Below are 23,755 nucleotides of genomic sequence, written 5' to 3' on the forward strand. Positions count from 1 at the left end.
TAGGGGTTCGGTGAGTCGGGCTCAGGGGTCGGCGGAGGTCTAGACACACCCGACTCATCGTGTAAATAAAAACTTCTCCCTATCGGTGTATTAAGGATACGGCAACAGCAGAAGTCACACTGATTTGCAGGTGTGTAATTTGTTGTCAGTTTATGTACTGTGTTAGTTTTGTTCTTTGAACAAGGTGATGATGATGCACGGTTAATTTTGTGCACCATGTGGTAACACTTTAGTATGGGGAACATATTCATCATTAATTAGTCGCTTATTAACATGCAAATTAGTAACATATTGGCTCTTAACTAGTCATTTTTAAGTACTTATTAATGCCTTATTCAGGATGGCCTTATTATAACCCTAACCCTCTAATCCTGGCCCTAACTCTCTAACCCTAACCAAATAACTCTAAATTAAGTCTTTGTTACTTAGAATATGTTCTCCTAGTGTCCAAAAAACTCTAAATGAAGTCTTTGTTACTTAGAATATGTTCCCCATACTAAAGTGTTACCAAAAACAGATAACTTTGTCTTGAATTTGAAAAAAACCCCCAACATTTTATTTTTCACTAAAGAAGGGTTCGGTGAATGCGCATATGAAACTGGTGGGGTTCGGTACCTCCAACAAGGTTAAGAACCACTGCATTAGACGGAGCTACAGCATGATGGCCTCCAATCTCACGGACAATTCTGCGCAACTGCCAGTTTGCACATACTGAATATAGACGCAAAACAGCAGCTGGAGAACAGTTTTAGTCTTAAATAAATAACATTGGGTGTTTTAAATAAATATATTTGCATTTCCTCTTCCCAGGAATGTGGGCGTTCTAATGATTAGTATTTCTCTGCATATTGCAGGGAACCTACTAATCTCGCAAACTACAAGCCTATTTCAAACCTCCCCTTTCTATTCAAGGTACTCGAGAAAATAGTTGCCACACAGCTACGGGAACACCTCAAACATAACAACCTGTTTGAAAAATTTCAGTTAGGCTTTCGTTCAGCTCATAGCACCGAAACAGCTCTGTTCAGGGTAACAAACAACCTTCTGATGACTGTTGACTCAGGGTCACCATCACTCCTTATCCTCCTGGACCTGACAGCGTGGACCACACCATCATCCTTGAGCGTCTCCATAACACTGTGAGACTGACAGATCACGCACTGCAATGGCTTAAATCTTAGTTTTCTGTTAGGACAGACCATGTCTCGCTTAGAGGATGTGAGTCTAAGCCACTCCATGACACCTGTTCCCCAGAAGTCAGTCCTTGTCCACAGCCTCTTTACCATCTTCATGCATCCCTTCGGTCATGTCATTAGCAAACACGGACTGTCCTTCCATTGTTACCCTAAAGACACAACTTTACATTAAAACTGCCCCAAAGCCCTGTACAGCCCTGTCGTCCCTCACTTCCTGCCTTGAGGAAATCAAGGTATGCATGGACAGCAACTTCCTTCAGCTGAACAACAATAAAACTGAAGCACTCCTCATTAGTACCCCTCATTAGGTTTACTCCTCATCCATATCCCAACTTACCTTCAACAGACACGTCATTCCTCTCTCCCCCTCAGCAACAAACCTGGGAGTTCGACTCGACCCCCACCTGACCTTTATCGACCATATAAAACATATGTGCAAAACACTATTTTACCACCTACGTATAATTTCAAGATTCCGTCCCACTTTATCCCTTCCAGCAGCAAAACAGTTGGCCTTCACTTCCTCAAGACTGGAGTAATGTTAAAGACTCTTCATTGGGATACCTGGCAAGACCACCCAGAAGCTGCATTACATCCAAAACAGAGTCCTGATGAGAGCCCGTAAACACAAGCATACAGTATCACCCCCATCCTTAAATCATTGCAATGGCTGCCTATCTCATCCCGGCTCAAATACAAGATTCTGCTTTTCACTCATAAATGCATCCATGGATATACTTACTTTCAAGAACTCATCACCCTACAGTCCACAACCCACACTCTCAGATCCACTCTTCCAAGTCCCCAGCACCAGGATCTCCACCATTAGTGACCAAGCTTTCTGCTCGACCGCACCATGCCTATGAAACACCCTCCCAATTCAGCTGAGGGCTATTCAGATTTAAAATAGGTCTGAAAACATTTTTATTCAGAAAGGCATGTGATTGCGAATGACTAATAGGATTTTTAACCTTGTCTTTTTGTTTTTATTGAGTATGTTTTGTCTCCTAATCCATATTTTTAACTATGTAGCACTCTGATTTTTTGGATGAAAAGTGCATTAGAAATTAAATGATGAATTATGAGTATTACTGTTATTATTATTGTTATTGTTATTATTCATGAAAACAGATATACTAAATGGATCGTGCCCCAACTTTGTGTGCGCTATCAAGTTTGCACATGTTTTATTACATGCAAACATTTAGATTATGCCCTTGGTGTGCAACCAGGTTGCTCTTTTACTATCTTTGTGTGCTTTCCAAGATACTGGTATAATTTATTGATTTGGTATTTCAGCTCGGCACTAACAGTTCGAATGCAATTTCTACGGGAATTGCAATATTGTGTTGGCATGTAGCACTACACACCTTGGGTACTGTTGTTATTGAGACACACACACACACACACACACACACACACACACACACACACACACCATGTTCAATAAATGCCACAGACAAGACTAAGTCAGAACATGTTAAGACTGAGAAATCCATTCCAGCTCACCATGTCCGTGACGTCATTTACAGTAAATAGTAGTTCCCTTTGCTACTCTACATTGTGCCAGACCCGGTTGCATTAATTCCGCAGTGGCGGAAATAAATTTTTGGCAGGGAATCCGTTTATGGCACAACACTTGAAGCAGCGAATAATAGATTTATTTTACAGTTGTGTACTGCCTGGCATCATAGCAGTAAAAATGAAGTGTGTCCTCTTCCCTTTCTCCCAGGTGTACACATATTACGATGTGGAACATGTTAAATCCGCACATTGTCTTTCGCGGTGACTTCTTCATCTCGCAAGGATAAGCATCTGATAGTTCCTTTTCATAACTAATCCCCACTCCTCTTTCAATGTACACCATTAAAGAGCTAGATATATTCCAAACTTGAAGAATGATTGGATTTTCATTTGCGTCTCGTATTTACTTTTCGTCTTATATGTACCTGCTGTGGTGTAAAAAAAATTGAAAATACAAATAAAGGCAGTTTTCAGCCCAAGGCGGGCACGGCCAGGCCCACCCATGACACCGGGACTGCATTAAACAATGTATTTTTGTCATAACCGTGAGCACAAATGTGCTGTGGGTGGACATGACTTTATTCCAAAATGTTTTTTCCTTCTGAAAGCTCACTAATCCTCCAACGATGTGGAGATGAGAATGTGGAAGTCCACCTTCTTTGAAACCAAAGTCAACCTATAATCATTTCATAAACTTGCCAATACTTAGCTCAAACTGTCTGCCTTTCTGTTTTCTTGCTTGTGCATCTGAAAGGATCTATCCAGCATGGCAACAGACCAGCTCAGGATCAAACCATGTCACCTCGCAGTCACACACACACACACACACACACACACACACACACACACACACACACACACACACACACACACACACACACACACACACACACGTGGAGCTGTACTTGCTGTCAGTATTTACTGTAAGCTCCCTTCTTAGAGTGATCAGCTCCAACGGGCCCTTTTGCAGCCGCTAGACACACCCTGACTAGGCAGATGAAGTAAGGAACACAAGTGTCTGCTGTCAGTGTTCGACTTGACACAAAACACCTACACCAGGGCTATTCAACTACATAATGAAGAGGGCCGCAGTTTGAAGAGCCCAAGGGCTCATGCAGGGGCCGCACATCGAAATGTGGATGTTTTGTCAGAAAGTGCCTCCGCAGGTTATAATATTTAATTGAGACTCTGTTTACCTAATTGCAAAGTAAACACATCGGCTTTCCCACTGCACTGTCAATAAATTCATTATTCTGCCCTCGCTACTCGTTTCCAGCGTGTGCAGATAGTTAAAAGCATGAAGAAAAAGAAGCACCAGTTTTTGTTGAGGTTGATGTTCCTGCTTTTGAATTATTTTCCTTCCTTAGTCTTATTTATTTACACTTCTTCCTTCATTTAGGTTTGTAAGACTAAAAATATAAACATAAAATAAACATTACAAAAGTATAATGTCCATAGTGTATTTTACATAAATAATGTCTATTGTGTATTTTACATAAATAAAATGGTGACTCCATAAGGGACAAGCGGTAGAAAATGGATGGATGGAAAATAGAAGGTTTAGGGTTAATATATTCACACAATAAACTACAAATGTTTACACTTATAGAAACTACACAACATTCACACACCAAACATTGTATGTGACTTATCACTATTAGCATTGTCGCCCTCTACTAGTCAAATTTTGCACTACATGTATTAAACTAGCTTTACTCTCATACAAATAACAACACTTTGATTGATTGAATACAAAATACATAATGGACTCAGCTATTTCGATACAAAACAAACTAAATATATTTATGCCAAAATGATATCTACTTAAAAATGTTTGACTAAATTTAGTGATGAAGCTTTCACGCTGGCATTTCAAGCAGCGTTGCTGCTTGCCTGGATCAATGTGTCCGTCGCTTAAAAGGTCCGACAGAAAACAATGACGTGAGTACTTGTTGGGGGTAAAACATTCATACTTTGTTGTCCAGTCGTAGTTAAAAGTCCTATTTTAGTAATTTATTTAGATTTTTTTCCAGGGTTGAATGAGTAGTCTTCTTCTACTCACCACACTGCTGCTTCACTGTGACACATATACCTCGCTGTTGCCCCCTGTGGCATGGCAGTAGTACTGCATACATCATCAACCCTAGTTTCATCAAGCCTTTTTGGGTGATGTTCTGCGGACCAAATGAAAAGCTTTGGCAGGCCGATGTAGCCCGCGGGCAGCCAGTTGAGTAGGTCTGACCTACACTTTATTCCACTTGTGTGTTCATTTCTGGTAGTGGTGATGCACTCATTTTTATACATGAATAATGGAAGAGTCATCACAGGCATTTAGCAGTTATTGATTCATGCACACAATGGAAAGTCACTATGAAAGTTGAATATGACAGTTTGCCTGGGAATGTTAAATTCTATTCAATTGATCAACCTGCACAATCTACTGCACAGGTGTCAAACTCCAGGCCCGGAGGCCAACATCATTTCATATGACCCTCGAAAGCCTGGAAATATTAAGTGTCTATAATAAAAGTATAATAAGTGCAGTACTTTTCTTACTAAAGGTACTGGTTCTTTCCATTTTCACAGAAAAAAAATACATATAATGCATGCAATTACTTATATTTTATACTTAATTATGATCTAATGATGCAACTATAGCATACTAACATTTCAAACATTTTTTTGTTGAAATAAAAATAAAATCTGCTTCACTCATGATTTCAAAGGAAGTTTTCCATTAAATTGTACATTGTCAAAATGACAATAGATTTTACACTAAAAATTTTACCATTAAAAAAAAAAAGGTACCGATTTTTCCATTAATGGTAATACACCGTAAAAACTACAACTGCAGAATTTACCGGAAAAAAACAGTAGTGAATTTAGAGTTTATATGCAACAAAAAACATTGTACATTTTACGATAAAATTCTGGCAATTGAGCTGCCCATTTTTTACTGTAAAATCTATGTTTGTACCGTGTAGGTAAAAAAATAAAAATAATCAGTTGCATCTGCAATTGTGTAATTATAACATGAGCTATATCCTGATACATGTATATCCATATATTATTCACTGTTACAAATGGCCCTCTGAGGGCAGCCATAACTGCAATGTGGCCCTCAGTGAAAATGAGTTTGACACCCTGATTTAGAGTGTCTGATAATTACATTAAATATTCTTAAGAACTCCTTCTAATATTTTGTTTACTTTACTAGCCACATTGCACAGTCCAGATTAGGGCGATATGGCCTAAACTAGACATTACAATACATTAACATAGAAATGATAATAGAACCATTTGAAAACAGGATACTAAGGCTCTTAATTTGGAGGCTGACACGTGTGCTAATATATTGCATCATTTTCAGTTGTATTATCTTGTCATAAGTATTATTCATCTAATTTACCGTTAATAGCTGATTACTTTCTGTTTTTAAAAGCAGTGGCGGGCCGTGTGTTTCCCACCTAGGCCTTCAGTGATGTACGACTTCAATGGTTACCTCTCAAAATACCATAATTTATGTCACCATTTCTGGAAAAATACTATACAGAAACACACCTTTGTACACCTCAACGGTGTACAAAACGGGTTATTTTCTGGCGCATTTAAAAATCTATAAACCCACATCAGCAAATAAAACATTTCTTATGTGGTACTGTCAAAATTAAAATTGCAAAAAAAACATAATTTCATTTCATCGCCGGGACAGCTGAGCTAGCTTCCGGGGTTGGCCGACATCGTCTCACAAGATGTAGTTTCTCTTTAAATATCCTTCTTGAAAATGGCCTTGCAAATATATATCTGCCACCTAATCAACGTTTTGTTCTCCTTCTCTGTGGGTAAAAAAAATGAGTATCTGTGATTTCCCTGCTAGCCCGGTATGGCTACGGCGTAACACTTCCTCCTTATAGTAGATTGCAACTTGTGATTGGATACTCACTTTGGAGTGACAAGTGAGTATTCAATCACAGTCTCGTTAACGTGAGGCCAGCTAGAAGGCCTTACTGACAACAACTTGTGATCTGATTAGCTATGGAAATTATCTATCAACTGTATGTGCCCGTTCACTTACAGTGCACAGACATTGTTGATTCTGAAGGCCTCAGGCATATTTGGTACAGCATGGCAACATAAGCTAGCTGAATTCTGATTGGATACAAACTCTGACCTAAAACAACAGCACTGGAAGGAGCATAATATGACATGAAGAGAATATGAATTTGTTTAGATATTTAGGGAAAGTCAATTAGAAATTACTTTTATCTTTAATTATGATCATGATTTCTGGTTATGTTAGGCCAACAGAGAAGGCCTTGCTGGCCCTGACGGCACACCACTGTTAACATTTAATAAACACGTATTTTGTTGTTGGGCTATTTCGCATTAGTTTTGGGTGATACAACAAATTTGGGTATTGATCCAATACGAAGTAGTTACATGGGCAGTATTGGTCATACCAATATTGTATACAAAAACTACAATAAAACACTTAAAAAGTCCAAAACAAGGAGCAAGTTACAAAATTGAAACAGAGCTTTTTTTCCGACACAGGCTTTTCATCCAGGATATAATAAGTTTGACGGAGTAAAGCGAAGGAAGTTTTGCGGGCAGTCTCGCCCCCCTTCTCCCGCGGCCCTCCTCCCTCTGCTGCATTACCATCCATGGTGACCAGGAGGAGAGAAGCGAGGCATGCAGCAGTTCGCCACTTCGTCATGTAGTCCATTGTTTCCCCTTTATCCCAACTCTGTACTGTCGCCCTCAGAGGATCGCTACCAAAAGAAGAAAGTGTTTGTGCAAAATCCTGAGTCATTTGCAAAGAATTTGTACATGTGAATACGAGAGCGGTTAAACATTGGCTAGGTCTTCTGCTTCCTTTTTGCCAACATTTGGTTTAAGGGAATTCTGTATGTAATTTGACTACAGCGGAGCCTCGTGAGTGGGAGGACCTTGCTTGGGACGAGAGGCATCTTCTCACACAGACTTCCAGAGAGGAGGTCATCGTTTCTCTGCATTTTCTCAGTTTGAGGTCTCTTGATAGTTTCACGTTGGACAAACCGGATTCTTTTTTTTTTACTAAGAGGATTTGACTCATTAGTACAGCAGGCAGGGATGTACGGATGCTTCGGGAGGAAAAAGTAAGTACATGTTTCAAGAGAAAGTGTTTGTCACTCCCTAAAGACTGCAATGTCATCTTCATCCACACAACTCCTTTTGAAGATGAGCTTAGGGTGTCTTGCAGGGTAATTATAGGATTGCTTCAGTACTAAATGTGCACTTTGTTGGCTTGTTCTCCCTACAGTTGTCTTTTGTGTCAAAATGCTGGCTAATGAAGCTTTTGTCTTCGCTGATTGAGACAGTTGATGATTTGTTGTTGGCACTGACAGCCAACTGGATGAGTAACTGTCGATTGGCTCATTAAGTCATGCTGCAAGTGAATGGTTGGTCACCCTATTCCAGAAACAAACCTTTTGTGTTGTTACGACGATAGACATGACTCAGAATCAGTCAGAGTCTTGCTCAATTGGTGTCTTGTTTTGGATTGTTCTGATCAAGTTCTTCATTGATTTAAAGTTTTAGTTCTGTCTATACTGAGCTTTCTGCTGGGCCAAGTGTGAGGTTTAGTATAATAACTGCTTTGAGCTTTTTCAACTACAGTCAAGCATCATTTTTGTTCTCGATGTGGTATGCACTGCTCTCTTTATTCTTGTCCTCGGCCTCATGACATGGCAACAATGTAAGCCTTTAAAGGTCCTCTTGGCAGCGATGTCCCAGGCAAACGTTTGGTCTATGTGAAAAAATGGAGAGAAAAGTAAACTCACACTCAGATTCCCTTAAAGTAGCATTTCCCAATCTGTATTGCGCAAATGTAATGTTTCCCACGGGACTAAAATCTATCTGTGGCATTTGTTTGCAGTGGCTGGGGGGGGGGGGGGGGCAGATTGTCATCTATCACAAACCTAGTCAAAGTCAAAATATTTTTGGGGTTTTGTTGGTTTGTTGTCACAATAATGCAGTGTCCTCTCTCATGAGCACAGTTTATCACAAATTACTAATCCTCACCTCCGTTTCATTCAAGTAGCATGATCACTGGAGGACTACAGGACAATAAACAGCTAAACATGCTACACTACACACTAATCAGGAGTGGGTGGATTGATACAAAAATAGACAGCAACGATACCAAGTATAGTATCAGTATATGATCGATACTACAGTAAAACTTTTCTATCGCATGCATGTGTTGGTTTGACAATAAAGTTCCTTAAATCCTTAAATTAGATTACTATTTTTTTATTATCACAAAAAATTGTTTCTTTGTGGTTTTTGTCATTGCTTACAATCTAAGGATATAAATCCCTGGGCACAGGTGGTCTAAAGTGCTAAAAACATAAATTTTATCAAAGCCAATATTTTTTTTAATATTTAGTAGCTTTGCACTATTGACTTTGTTTGGACTAGTGGTTAGAGTGTCCGCCCTGAGATCGGTAGGTTGTGAGTTCAAACCCCAGCCGAGTCATACCAAAGACTATAAAAATGGGAGCCATTACCTCCCTGCTTGGCACTCAGCATCAAGGGTTGGAATTGGGGATTAAACACCAAAAATGATTCCCGGGCGCGGCCATCGCATCTGCCCACTGCTCCCCTCACCTCCCAGGGGGTGAACAAGGGGATGGGTTGAATGCAGAGGACAAATGTCACCACACCAAGTGTGTGCGTGACAATCATTGGTACTTTAACTTTAACTTAAAGTATTGAGCAATGGTTGTGCCTGTGAAGTTTTTTTTGCTTTTGATTTTTAAATATGTTTGTTTCTTATGTCGTTATGGGGTATTGTGGGTAAATTTTTGAGGATATAAATTAATTTATTCCATTTTCGAATAAGGATGTAACAAGACAAAATGCAGATAAAAGTGAAGCGCTGTGGATACTTTTCGGATGCACTGTATATACAGGCGAAACATAAGCAAATGTTTCTTTATTCTCGATGTGAACGCTTTACTAACTCTACTGAAACAAATAAGCCAGTATCTGAAGTGCAGAGAGTGCTGGATCAATTTGATCAATTTGTCCCTCAAATGGCTCACAGGAATGACGCAAGGGCTTAATGTAGATGGATGACCACAATCTGAAATGAACAGAGCTGCACAGTATTATTAGTGTCTGCATAAACAAACACAGGTTATATACACTACCGTTCAAAAGTTTGGGGTCACCCAAACAATTTTTTGGAATAGCCTTCATTTCTAAGAACAAGAATAGACTGTCGAGTTTCAGAGGAAAGTTCTCTTTTTCTGGCCATTTTGAGCGTTTAATTGACCCCACAATTGTGATGCTCCAGAAACTCAATCTGCTCAAAGGAAGGTCAGTTTTGTAGCTTCTGTAACGAGCTAAACTGTTTTCGGATGTGTGAACATGATTGCACAAGGGTTTTCTAATCATCAATTAGCCTTCTGAGCCAATGAGCAAACACATTGTACCATTAGAACACTGGAGTGATAGTTTCTGGAAATGGGCCTCTATACACCTATGTAGATATTGCACCAAAAACCAGACATTTGCAGCTAGAATAGTCATTTACCACATTAGCAATGTATAGAGTGTATTTCTTTAAAGTTAAGACTAGTTTAAAGTTATCTTCATTGAAAAGTACAGTGCTTTTCCTTCAAAAATAAGGACATTTCAATGTGACCCCAAACTTTTGAACGGTAGTGTGTATATATATATATATATATATATATATATATATATATATATATATATATATATATATATATATATATATATATATATATATACATACACACACACACACACACACACACACACACACACACACACACACACACACACACACACACACACACACACACATACATATATATACACATACATGTCTGTGTATATATGTATGTGTGTACTGTATGTATGTGTATATGTAAATGTGTATATATATATATATATATATATATATAAACAAACGTGTTAATGATGGTAACTAATCTATTCATTGGCGTTATTTTCTGGACTATAGGCCACTATTTTTTTCCTCAGCTTTGAACCCTCCAATTTATACAAATGTATGTGTGGATAATCTATGGATTTTCATTTGCTAACGGCCATAATGTTGTGTGTACAACAAACTTACATAGCAGTAACACTGACACAGACTGAAAATGTGTGTTGTTGTTTGTGCTATGGTGCCATCTTCTAGACGAATTCGCTGACTGCAGGTGCTGCAGGTTGAAAGTCGACAGTGTTTCTTTCTCTTAGTGCCTTGAACCGGAAGTACAAGTGCCGTTCTGTCTACTAGTCCTCAATAGCGTTTCTACTTGTATGGTTTCTTCATTCATCACTCCAAGTTTGTAAGCTTTGCAATATAAATAAAACAATTCATACTTACAGTATTAGCGCTTTAGGGTTGGGTATCGTTTGAATTCGAACGATTCCGATTTCGATTCTTTGTTTCGATTCCGATTCCTGACTATTCTCGATTCCGATTCTTTTAAGAGGCAGGGTCAAAAAAAAGTTTAGGATATTTTAAATGAGCTAGCTAACCTACAGTCTTTCTGAATGAAATAGTCTGACATTCTCCATCAATTTTAATTCTATTAACTTTTTATGAACTTTACTATAAATTCCTCACAGGGCTGTTTTCAACTAGAATATAAATATCAAATCTATGAACTTGAATATAAATATTATAAATTATGAATACATTTTCCCAGGGGTACACTTTCCTCAAGAGAGCTTTATTTTTGAAAACCTCATGAAAACACATTTACACACAAGTGTATGATGTTGCAGGAAACCTCATGAAAACACATTTACACACAAGTGTATGATGTTGCAGGAAACCTCATGAAAACACATTTACACACACAAGTGTATGATGCTGCAGGAAACCTCATGAAAACACATTTACACACACAAGTGTATGATGCTGCAGGAAACCTGATGAAAACACATTTACACACACACAAGTGTATGATGCTGCAGGAAACCTGATGAAAACACATTTACACACACACAAGTGTATGATGCTGCAGGAAACCTGATGAAAACACATTTACACACACACAAGTGTATGATGCTGCAGGTACTTAAAAATGTTACCGTGCTCCCACTGATGGGCTAACCTGGTGCAGAAAAGCAAATAAACAATAAGAAACAACTTGCAAAACCCAGTCCAGATTAGCAGCAGGTACAGTATAAAATCAGAGACAGTTAGACAGTTTAGGAAAATGACCATATCCGCCTTCTCAGGCAGGATGCGTGAGCGTTCTGGACAGATAGTGTCTCCTGCTGTGGAAAATACACGTTCGCTGGGTGTGGAAGAACCTTGAACGCATAAATAGGAGAAAGTGAGACATGACAGCAAAGGATAAGTCTTTTGTTGGTTCCACCGGACCACCACCATGCAGCAGGGTCGTCAGACATAAGTATCGGTGGAACGTCCTGGTACATCTGCAGCTCTCTCTCCACTCGTTTCTTGATGGACATGGAGCTCTGTTATTTCGCGGTTATTTCATTTTTTTTGTAAAGTAAAGCCACACTTTCGACCGCCGACGCCCGCTATCCATGCTTGAGCTTGACTGACTCGCTCGGCTATGCTAACACTTCCGGCGGTGGGCGCTTCTTCGTTGGTGTCCGGGGCTTCTTCTTCCGGTTCGGCGGACATATTTTTTTCCGGTCGGCGGACTGGTATCGAAAATAGGAATCGAAATTTAAACTTTTGAATGATTCCGGGAGAATCGGAAAGTTAGTCCCGATTCCAATCGATACTCGATACCCAACCCTAGTTTTCATGCATAATTGTACGTGTTATCGTAATGTAACAAACTAGCGTCGTCAGCATTAGATTATATGCTAACACGTTTACAAGAGTCTGTGTTAGTATTATTAATTTACGATGGCCTTCTTTTTGTATTGTTGGACTTTCACAAATTCCTCAGTAAATTCACCAAGATGTCACCATGGAGTTATTGAGTCTGTTTAGCTGATTGGAGAACTAGCTTCCGCAGCTAGTGGTTTTCATGACGATGATTTCTGTTTTGTTTCCTCAGCCGTTTTACTGCCGTTTGGAAACAATTAAGGTATATAAATAAACATTTACACAATCTTTCTGTGGAAATATCTAATCTTACAATGTACATATATGCGGCTTATCGTCTGGTGCGGCTAATATATGGATTTTTTTTTCTTTTAAAATTTAGTGGGTGTGGCTTATATACTGTATATAGTCCTGAAAATACGGTACATTTGTTGACGTTGCGCATGCGCATCATGACGAGCCGCATCTCTCTGTTATGACATTCACACAAACATAGCAAACAAGTGAGATGAGCCATCTGTCACTATAAATGGATTTCATTACAAAAAATAATGATGAAAGGGTCAAACAAAAGTGATTTGCGAGATGATTTACGAGTTTCACTGAACCAAAAGAACGCATACAACGAGGTGTCTGGCAAAAAAAAAACTATGATGATGCAACAGGAAACATAAAGCAAAAGCTAGAGTCCAAACAACCCGGAATAACAACAATAACATAGTCCAAAGCTTACTGTGCGTAAAAGAAAAGAAAACACATGCAATACGCAACAACAGAACTTGGTCAAAACTTGATTATATAATGGCGTTTAGTGAGAACTTTTTATTGTGGGCAGATGTCCACTGGTGCAGGAGAAACTTGGGTTTGCTTCTCAGTAATGGTGATGCAGAACTAAATGAACGTAGTCAATGCAGAAAGACTGACACTGCTTGGTCAGGTTCTGTTGGAGTCCTTCTAGGGCTTTTTGCTATGAACACATTTCCATTTCTAACCAGTCAATGTAGTGGATAGAGTGCTCCAAGACAAGAGAACCCCAACACTAGGGATGGGAATTGGCCTAAATGTCTTTGTCCTTTTCATGTGTACACACATAACATGCACAGATACTTTGCTCGTGCTCAAGCCTGGTTCCCTTTCAGACATGAAAGTTACATTTAGGAACATCACACAATTACAGTTACCATTTCAACATTTCCAAAAAGGGGTAAGAAAAGGCACTGCTTATTTAATCCTACTGCTGTTTAATGCTGGTTTGGACTGTATGAGAAAGTGTAAAAGAAAACAAAGCGCTCTTTGACCTCATAGTCATTTAACAACAAATCAACGCGGGCAATAATGAGCTTATTTGCACAATGATTTTACCCTCTTTACGTTCAATAATTACATAAATCACATTGTCCGTCTTTTCCCAATTTTAATGATAACAATTAGTTTTTGAGTAATGGGTAAATAACTAACTGTGTTTGGATTGGCCCCCTTTTTCATCGCCAGCTTCGATATGGCGCCCTTTGTTGGTGTGACGTCATCTACAGAACTAGAGCCCATTTCTCCGCATAGACATTGTGGGTAAAAACATGTAAAACTATTATATAGATCACTTAATCTCGTGTTTTGTCGCCCATGTCCATGGTTACTTCAAACCGATATGGTTAACATTATGAGCAAAAAGAAATTGCCATTTTCTCCAAACTTATTTTCTCTCCCATCTCCTTTTCCATAGGCAATTTCTACACAAGGCAATTCAAAGTGCTTTATGAAAAATTACAAAAAGGCACAAATAAAAATATAAAGTGATAATAAAACCAAGCATAATTCAAATTAAAATCAATCAAATAGGGTATATAAATACTTTCAGTTGTCATATACAGAATTAAAGTGTTTTCAGCCTGGATTTGAACATTTTCAACGTTGAGGCCCGTCTCACATCTTATAGAAGACTATTCCAGATTTTCGGTGCACAAAACTGAAACGCAGTCTGACCATGTGTGGTCCTGTCTCTGGGCACCAACAGGAGCTCACTCCCTGAAGTTTACAGAGCTTGAGTTGGACACCATAGCCTGTGTTTCCTCACGCTCTTTCAGAATTTCCTCAAACATCTGGAGGAAAACTAACCTGACTCTCGCCAGATCCTTGTAGTTCGCTGAGCTCCACACAAGGATCTGGGACTTTTCAATAGGAGATGTATTTCAGAAGGCGGGGCCTTGTAAAAAAATCATTGTATGAGATTGGATAAACCACTTGTCCGTTATCTTGAATGACATGCTACTTCAACCACTCACATGGAAATCAACCCGTGACGCTGATGAGAGCGGGAAATCCAAAACAGAATGGACGAAGAGCCAAAAGATCCTTGCCAGCAATAAATGCCTGCAAAACCGTTCTCTGCTCATCTTTTAAAGAATTAATATTCGATAGATTCAACAAAACAGTTGCAATAGCAGAATCAATGTCAGCACACGACTTCTCGCTGTGTGCCGCCATTGTTGTTTCAAACAAACAGTGGCTTCGGCGCTACGTCACATCTATGAAATCCCGCCCAGCGATCCTGATTGGTTCATTATTTTTTACTATCTTGAAGGAGTTTGCATTGCCCTCGAGCCCAGATCCTTGTGTGGAGCTCAGCGAACTACAAGGATCTGGTGAGAGTCAGGTTAGAGGAAAATATCAGTAGAAGAGGATGCAAATTAGACTACTATTCTTCTTATCTTCTTTTTCTGTTGTTTTTGATCGCCAGGTCTGCTCTTCTCAGTCTTTCTCCCGTAGATGATGCTTAATATTCAGGATTAATTTAGCTTTCGTCTTTAAATTTTTTTCCATCCAAACTGACCAAAACGCTTCTTCTTCAAAGTCAGAATCATTAAAATGATTGCTGCGATTTACAGTCCTCCTTAACGCGAGTCAATTTGACTGGAGAGGTCCATACTTTCCTAATATTCCCATCATTTCAAATGAAGGCTGACCCCTTATTTAGTTGTATTGCTACAACCTGCATCAATGCATCTGGCAGACATATTTGATCATTCCTCCAAATTCTGCACAAAAATACAGTGATTTGGAATTAAGATGCTACTAATACACATAGTATGCAAAATTAAATTGCCTCCAGACTTTTGCAGGTGACATCAGCAGGCTGATTGCAGGCCTGCCCACATTTTAAAGCTAAAAGTGGGTGTTCCAAAATGGGCTGAAACTCACAAAAAAACATTTCTACAATCATTACTTTCTCCATTTTGGGGGGGCATTTTACATGTAGACATTTGTAGGTCCAGAACTATGAAATAAGTGCCAATGTTGTCAGCATTAGAGAGGCCCTTTAAGGACTGTTCATAGATGAATGGATAATATACATAAAAAAACACTTCAGAATTACCTCACAAAAATAATTTTCTTTTTTTTTGCAAGGCAAAGACTCACTGAAAAAAAGATATGCGACCCAAAAATTGAGAGTCCCTGCTTGAGAAGACATTATAAAAGCCGATGTTATTGTTCCACTGAGAAGTACAACACAGTTCAGGATATCCTTTCTGACAAATTCCTCAAATTTGTTATTGAGTGTTTTCCCTGCAGCTATACAGGCCCTGACTGGTTCCATTTCTTACAGGCCTTTTTATTTATAAGACTCCACTCGTGGCCAAGCTGCCTTGTGACTGCTGGATTCCTTTTGTGTACAACAGCGTTCAAACAAAAATCCTCACATGTTGTACCAGTTTGTTATGCCGATATCATCAATCGAATAATTCAAACCGAATCATTAGTAAAATGTGCTGGATAGTTTTGCCCTTAGTCACAGTATGCAGGAGATGAGCATCTTAAGAGGAAGTTTGTTGGCCAAGAAGTCATGTTCCCACTTAAGAATGTGTGGCTTGTTGGAAAGAAGAGAGCAGATCTTTTTTTTTTTTCTTTTTTTTTCAAATATCCTTTTATGGCAGTTAATGTCTTTTGGTAATATGTCAGTTCTTAGACCTGACATGTTACGCTAAATTTATTTAGCGTAACATGCACAATTTTTCAAATGTTTTTTTTTTTTTTTCAAAAGACCATTAATATTAATAACAAAAAAGCACAAGAAATGACTGCACCGGAATAATTTCTGCTGGGAAAAACACAAAACATATTGTCTCAATTAGCGTCAGTTAAAACTTTTTACAGCATATATATATAGTGTAGGCCGAGTGCCCAAACTTTTACATTCAGGGTTGCATGCAAAAAAAGTAAATGTGTGCAAGGCCAGTTTGACACATTTTGTACCAGGGACATGCGGTCAGGGTAGGCAGGTGAGGCAGAGCCCCCCCTAGTCAAGATGTAAAATAAACACACTAATGATAAAAACATAATGTAATTAAATTTTGTCCATTAAAATGTAATGTAAATGTATTTCATATAATTTTTCTGCTTGTCACAATATCGCCAACATTTTTGCAGAGACATTTTTACACTATGGATCTCTGGTTTGTACACTATAGAATCTACAGCCTGTTGAACGTTTTTAATGTGGGTGTGACATCATTATTGTTGACAATTGGATAGGGTTGTACGATATACCGTTATTAGTATAGTACCGCGATACTAATGAATCATTTTCGATACTATACCGCCTCTGAAAAGTACCGGTTCCCACCGCACCCAGTTATTTGTCCCCAGTCGGCAGTGTTTTAGCTACTTCTAAATCACTAATACTTTCCTCCATGGTGACAAATAAAGTACGTTTCTTACAAGTAACATCCCTGCAGGACGAGAAATAGCTAAACATGCTTCACTACACACAGAAGCTCACTGGCGTCAACACGTAAACAAACGCCATTGGTGGATCTACACCGAACAACCACTGTAATGATACAGGAGTGTAGCTAGTCGATACTACTATGATTACGTCGATATTTTTTGGCATCACATCTTCTTTCGTTTTTAAAAAATGTATATAATGTTTATAAACTCAGGAAATAGGTCCCTGGACACACGAGGACTTTGAATATGACCAATGTATGATCCCTTAACTACTGTCGCTCGTCCCCGCCCCCTCCTCTTTCTTTTTTTTTTTTGTCCTGTCCAGCTTCTCAGGCAAATCATATAGTTGATCTAGATGCCTATATCGGCTGTTCAGATTTACTTTACAAAAGAGAAGTGTAGGATACTTCTCTTGTTGCCTTATTTGTATTTGACTTTATTAAATGTATTTATATTATAATTTGGTGCAGCCGGGGATAGAAAGAGAAAAAAAGGAAGACAGAGGGGAGAATTGTGGGGACAAGAGGGGGATTAGACAGAGAGACAAAAACAACAACAGCAAACACAACAACAACAACAATAGAGCAACATCAGCAAATACGACATGTACAAATATGATGGTAAAAGTAATAGCAAATAAGCAGTTAGCGAAAAAATAATAATAATACAGAAATGACAATGAGCATTATTACACTAAAAATTGAGCAATACGAATACCAATAGAAATAGCGCTATTGATAATGAACAATACCAATACTTTACCTTTATTATCAACAATACAGTTGTTCAAATGCAACAATACATATACGTAATGATAACTTGATATATGAAAGAATGCAGAAAAATGGAGGGGAAGAAAGAGAAGCAACCTACATTAACCTTGTAGATTGTTATAGTAACAATAGGTTAAGCTTTGTCAGTGTGCCATGTGTTATACCCAGTTTACCCTAAGACAATAACATTAATATATGTTTGATGAAACGTGATTATGTGCATGAGTGTATGTGTGCATACACTCTCTCTACCTCTACCTCTGCTACCTTTATGGATTTACCATCATCATTCATCTCCTCGTGTTGCTTGCATCCCATAAATATTCGCTGACACAAGTTAAAAAGGATTTAAAAATGTTTCTAACTGTAGCAACATGGTTGTTAACGGTTTTGAGAGGGACTTTGTGTTGTGATTTTGTGCTGTTTGGATAATACTGTAAGGAAATTGTTGATCCATTACCCCGTTATGTTTGTTTGAGATATATATATATATATATATATATATATATATATATATATATATATATATATATATATATATATATATATATATATATATATATATATATATATATATATATATATATATATATATATATACTGTATATATATATATATACTGTATATATATATATATATATATATATATATATATATATATATATATATATATATATATATATATATATATATATATAGTGTGCATATATAGTGTGCATATATAGTGTTCAAAGTGTGCATTTTTTTTTACTAAAATGGGGACTTTAGTCAAGGCTTGAGCTAATTATTCAATTCAGATTTGTTGCTCTTCGCTTTTTCAAAAAATTGTATCTACAGTGGTCTGATTACTGGCTAAATATAGCAACAAAGTTAAAGTTTAAGTTAAAGTAGCTAAATTGACTGACACTGATCCCTCGTGTTGCATCTTCATGTTGTCTGGCAATCCAGGTGTGTATGAGATGTGTAAACAAACTGAGTTACTGTCATGATCTCTCACGACAGGTGGACTTATTCATGTGTTTTGGTTCCATTTCTTTTCCAGCGCCCTTATTTTCTAAGTCTACTTCCTGTTTTGCAGGTCAGGCAGTAACTTTACATTTGCCAGAGCGCTGGTTCCTCACTTGTTTATGATTGGCAGTCAGAAGGCTCACCTGGCTGTGATTACCAATCAGGAGGATTCATGAACCAGCGGCGTTGGTTCATTTAATTCTTCCAGCTACATTTTGTATTTTGTATCCTGGTATTCTGTCTAGCTGACAACAATACATGTTTGCCTTTGCTCTGTTAATGGTGTCAACAGAACAAAGTATTCTTTAATACTGCCTTGTCCATGCTTTCTTCAATACATATAATTTTTACCTGCCCGTTGCCTTCTGTCTCTGCATCCGGATGATGCAGACCCTAACAGTTACGATGCATACCGCCACCTGCTGTCCAGAGTTATAACTACAAGCTACCTTCACAGACAGCTCCCATTAAAATGTGTTTATAAGCCAGGGCGACCAGGGAGTGGCACATCTATTTGTGGCAGGCCTCAAAACATGGCAACTTTTCCCGCAACTTTGTGAAAAAATTGCCACCAAACTTTTACTGCAACAATCACAAACATGTCAGCAAAATCTTAGAGGAACCGAAAGGTTGAGCAGTACAAGCATAAAAATGACATAATTGTGCAGTTTCTAGGCAACATAACTTATATATTCCAAACTAAAATGCTGTCTTGTTTATTGTTATTCAGTTTTTTCTACCAATTCAGATTACAGGAAAAGCTTCTGAAATAGAGCTATAAAGAGTCCCTTCGCCTCACACACATAGGGGAAAGACAAAAGCAGAGCTCAGTGGCCTTGAGGTTAGAGTGTCCGCCCTGAGATCGGTAGGTTGTGAGTTCAAACCCCGGCAGAGTCATACCAAAGACTATAAAAATTGGACCCATTACCTCCCTGCTTGGTACTCAGCATCAAGGGTTGGAATTGGGGGTTGAATCACCAAAAATGATTCCCGAGCGGGGCCACTGCTGCTGCTCACTGCTCCCCTCCCAGGGGGTGAACAAGGGGATGGGTCAAATGCAGAGGACAGATTTCACCACACTTAGTGTGTGACAATAATTGGTACTTTAACTTTTAACTTTAACAGAGAGGCTGCGCTTTTACTCTTCTATGAATCTTACTAGACATGTTTGAATTGGACTAACCACTCATTAAGTTCATGAAGCTCTGAACGTAACTTGTGTCATTTATGGTCTGGTTTATTGTTATAGCTTTGTGGAAAAGTCTCTCCTCTCGTCTTACTTGATTCTCTTCATCTCCATCTTCTGTCCCTGTAAATTGAAAGCTTGCGGTTCATCATCGACTTCCCAACGTCACATGACCAAAGTCAACCATCTGCACTTCCTCTGGTTAGCTTCTCATCTGGACTACTTTTTTTCAGGGGTTTTTTCAGATACTAAATACTAAATAGGGTTTGGTATGATACCGTTGCCAAATTGGTATTTTTGAAATGGTGCCAGTGCTTAAACGGTGACCGATCTGGTTCTTTAAAAAAATGATGATATACAAATGTCCAAAATCAACGCCTCTTCATTTTTACGAAATGTTGTGACATGCAAGTAGAACAAAATGGTAATTAAAATACAGCAATAATACTGTATAAATAAAAAGTATATCTGAACATTAAATTCTAATACTATGAAATACAATTGGCATAATTATCACAGAAAAACCAGGAAAGATACAGGGAATATGCAAAACAAATGACAAGATTTGACATACATTTAGGTGCATATTAGTGGTGCTGGAAAAAAACATTTTTAAGCATTCATCCATCGATTTAAAAATATATTTTTTTAGGGCCATATCCGCGCTTACTCACCAAGCATATACATCATACAGTAGCCAATAGAGCCTTTGTTACCTTTAACCTGTTTTGAAAAGGTTTTAGTACCATTTATTTACACATGCAACATACTCTCTGTTGTCTGTGCAGGTGAAAAACGTCAAGCAAAATACTACTATACTATACAGTGGAACCTCATTTTACAAACTTAATTTGTTTGTATAGTGAAACAGTATTCCCCATAAGAATCAATGTAAACATGAATAATTGGTTCTAGCCTTGACAAAGATCTCTAATGTCATGAAAACTGTACACTTTGAAAACACTATAATTTGTGTGTGTGTGTATATATATATATATATATATATATATATATATATATATATATATATATATATATATATATATATATATATATATATATATACACAGTATATATATTTTTATGTATGTATATGCATGTATATATAGGGATTATGTTTGATAAGAAATTATCGAGTTTGAGCCTATTATCGAATCCTCTTATCGAACCGATTCCTCATCGATTCTCTTTTTGAGTCCAGATAGGTTGTTGTATATGGAAAAAAACACACAATATTTGGTTTAACAAAAGCTCACTTTTATTATATAAGAAAAAAATAAATATTGACTGTTACCCCCCTAGTGAGCTAGTGCGCGAGGTAGAGAAGTTCCGGCTAGACATAGTCGGACTCACTTCGACGCACAGCAAGGGCTCTGGAACCAGTTCTCTCGAGAGGGGCTGGACTCTCTTCTACTCTGGCGTTGCCGGCAGTGAGAGGCGACGGGCTGGGGTGGCAATTCTTGTTTCCCCCCGGCTCAGAGCCTGCATGTTGGAGTTCAACCCGGTGGACGAGAGGGTAGCTTCCCTCCGCCTTCGGGTGGGGGAACGGGTCCTGACTGTGGTTTGCGCTTACGCGCCAAGCCGCAGCTCAGAGTACCCACCGTTTTTGGATTCACTCGAGGGAGTATTGGGGGTGCTCCCCCGGGTGATTCCCTCGTTCTACTGGGGGACTTCAACGCTCATGTTGGCGGCGACAGTGAAACCTGGAGAGGCGTGATTGGGAAGAATGGCCGCCCGGATCTGAACCCGAGCAGTGTTTTGTTATTGGACTTTTGTGCCCGTCACAGATTGTCCATAACGAACACCATGTTCAAACATAAGGGTGTCCATATGTGCACTTGGCACCAGGACACCCTAGGCCGCAGTTCCATGATCGACTTTGTAGTTGTGTCGTCGGATTTGCGGCCTCATGTTTTGGACACTCGGGTGAAGAGAGGGGCAGAGCTTTCTACCGATCACCACCTGGTGGTGAGTTGGCTGCGATGGTGGGGGAGGATGCCGGACAGACCCGGCAGGCCCAAGCGCATTGTGAGGGTTTGCTGGGAACGTCTGGCAGAGTCTCCTGTCAGAGAGAGTTTCAATTCCCACCTCCGGAAGAACTTTAAACATGTGACTAGGGAGGTGCTGGACATTGAGTCTGAATGGACCATGTTCCGCGCCTCCATTGTCGAGGCGGCTGATTGGAGCTGTGGCCGCAAGGCAGTTGGTGCCTGTCGTGGCGGTAATCCTAGAACCTGTTGGTGGACACCGGCGGTGAGGGATGCCGTCAAGCTGAGGCATCCTGAGGCAGCGGACAGGTACCGACAGGCCAAGCGGTGTGCGGCTTCAGCGGTTGCGGAGGCAAAAACTCGGACATGGGAGGAATTCGGGGAAGCCATGGAAAACGACTTCCGGACGGCTTCGAAGCGATTCTGGACCACCATCCGCCGCCTCAGGAAGGGGAAGCAGTGCACTATCAACACCGTGTATGGTGAGGATGGTGTTCTGCTGACCTCGACTGCGGATGTTGTGGATCGGTGGAGGGAATACTTCGAAGACCTCCTCAATCCCACCAACACGTCTTCCTATGAAGAAGCAGTGCCTGGGGAATCTGTGGTGGGCTCTTCTATTTCTGGGGCTGAGGTTACCAAGGTAGTTAAAAAGCTCCTCGGTGGCAAGGCCCCGGGGGTGGATGAGATCCGCCCGGAGTTCCTTAAGGCTCTGGATGCTGTGGGGCTGTCTTGGTTGACAAGACTCTGCAGCATCGCGTGGACATCGGGGGCGGTACCTCTGGATTGGCAGACCGGGGTGGTGGTTCCTCTCTTTAAGAAGGGGAACCGGAGGGTGTGTTCTAACTATCGTGGGATCACACTCCTCAGCCTTCCCGGTAAGGTCTATTCGGGTGTACTGGAGAGGAGGCTACGCCGGATAGTTGAACCTCGGATTCAGGAGGAACAGTGTGGTTTTCGTCCTGGTCGTGGAACTGTGGACCAGCTCTATACTCTCGGCAGGGTCCTTGAGGGTGCATGGGAGTTTGCCCAACCAGTCTACATGTGTTTTGTGGAGTTGGAGAAGGCATTCGACCGTGTCCCTCAGGAAGTCTTGTGGAGAGTGCTCAGAGAGTATGGGGTATCGGACTGCCTGATTGTGGCGGTCCGCTCCCTGTATGATCAGTGCCAGAGTTTGGTCCGCATTGCCGGCAGTAAGTCGGACACGTTCCCAGTCAGGGTTGGACTCCGCCAAGGTTGCCCTTTGTCACTGATTCTGTTCATAACTTTTATGGACAGAAATTCTAGGCGCAGTCAAGGCGTTGAGGGGATCTGGTTTGGTGGCTGCAGGATTAGGTCTCTGCTTTTTGCAGATGATGTGGTCCTGATGGCTTCATCCGGCCAGGATCTTCAGCTCTCACTGGATCGGTTCGCAGCTGAGTGTGAACCGACTGGGATGAGAATCAGCACCTCCAAATCCGAGTCCATGGTTCTCGCCCGGAAAAGGGTGGAGTGCCATCTCCGGGTTGCGGAGGAGACCC

General features: G+C 39.7%; 1 protein-coding gene across 6 annotated transcripts in view; it reads left to right on the top strand.

The window, feature by feature from the left end:
- The window catches only part of LOC133648925 (mucin-2-like), a 111,499-nt gene that overhangs the window by 34,247 nt on the left and 53,497 nt on the right, over nucleotides 1-23,755 (top strand). The window contains exon 1 of one of the 6 annotated variants that reach the window (XM_062045472.1): nucleotides 7,490-7,858. The exons of the other annotated variants lie outside the window; for them this stretch is intronic. Coding sequence (XP_061901456.1) covers nucleotides 7,833-7,858 — 26 coding nt within the window. The 5' untranslated portion in view covers nucleotides 7,490-7,832. Of the gene's footprint in view, nucleotides 1-7,489; nucleotides 7,859-23,755 lie in introns of those variants that run through there. 6 annotated transcript variants of the gene reach the window in all.

The sequence above is a fragment of the Entelurus aequoreus genome, linkage group LG04 (assembly GCF_033978785.1).
Source record: "Entelurus aequoreus isolate RoL-2023_Sb linkage group LG04, RoL_Eaeq_v1.1, whole genome shotgun sequence".
Classification (NCBI taxonomy): domain Eukaryota; kingdom Metazoa; phylum Chordata; class Actinopteri; order Syngnathiformes; family Syngnathidae; genus Entelurus; species Entelurus aequoreus.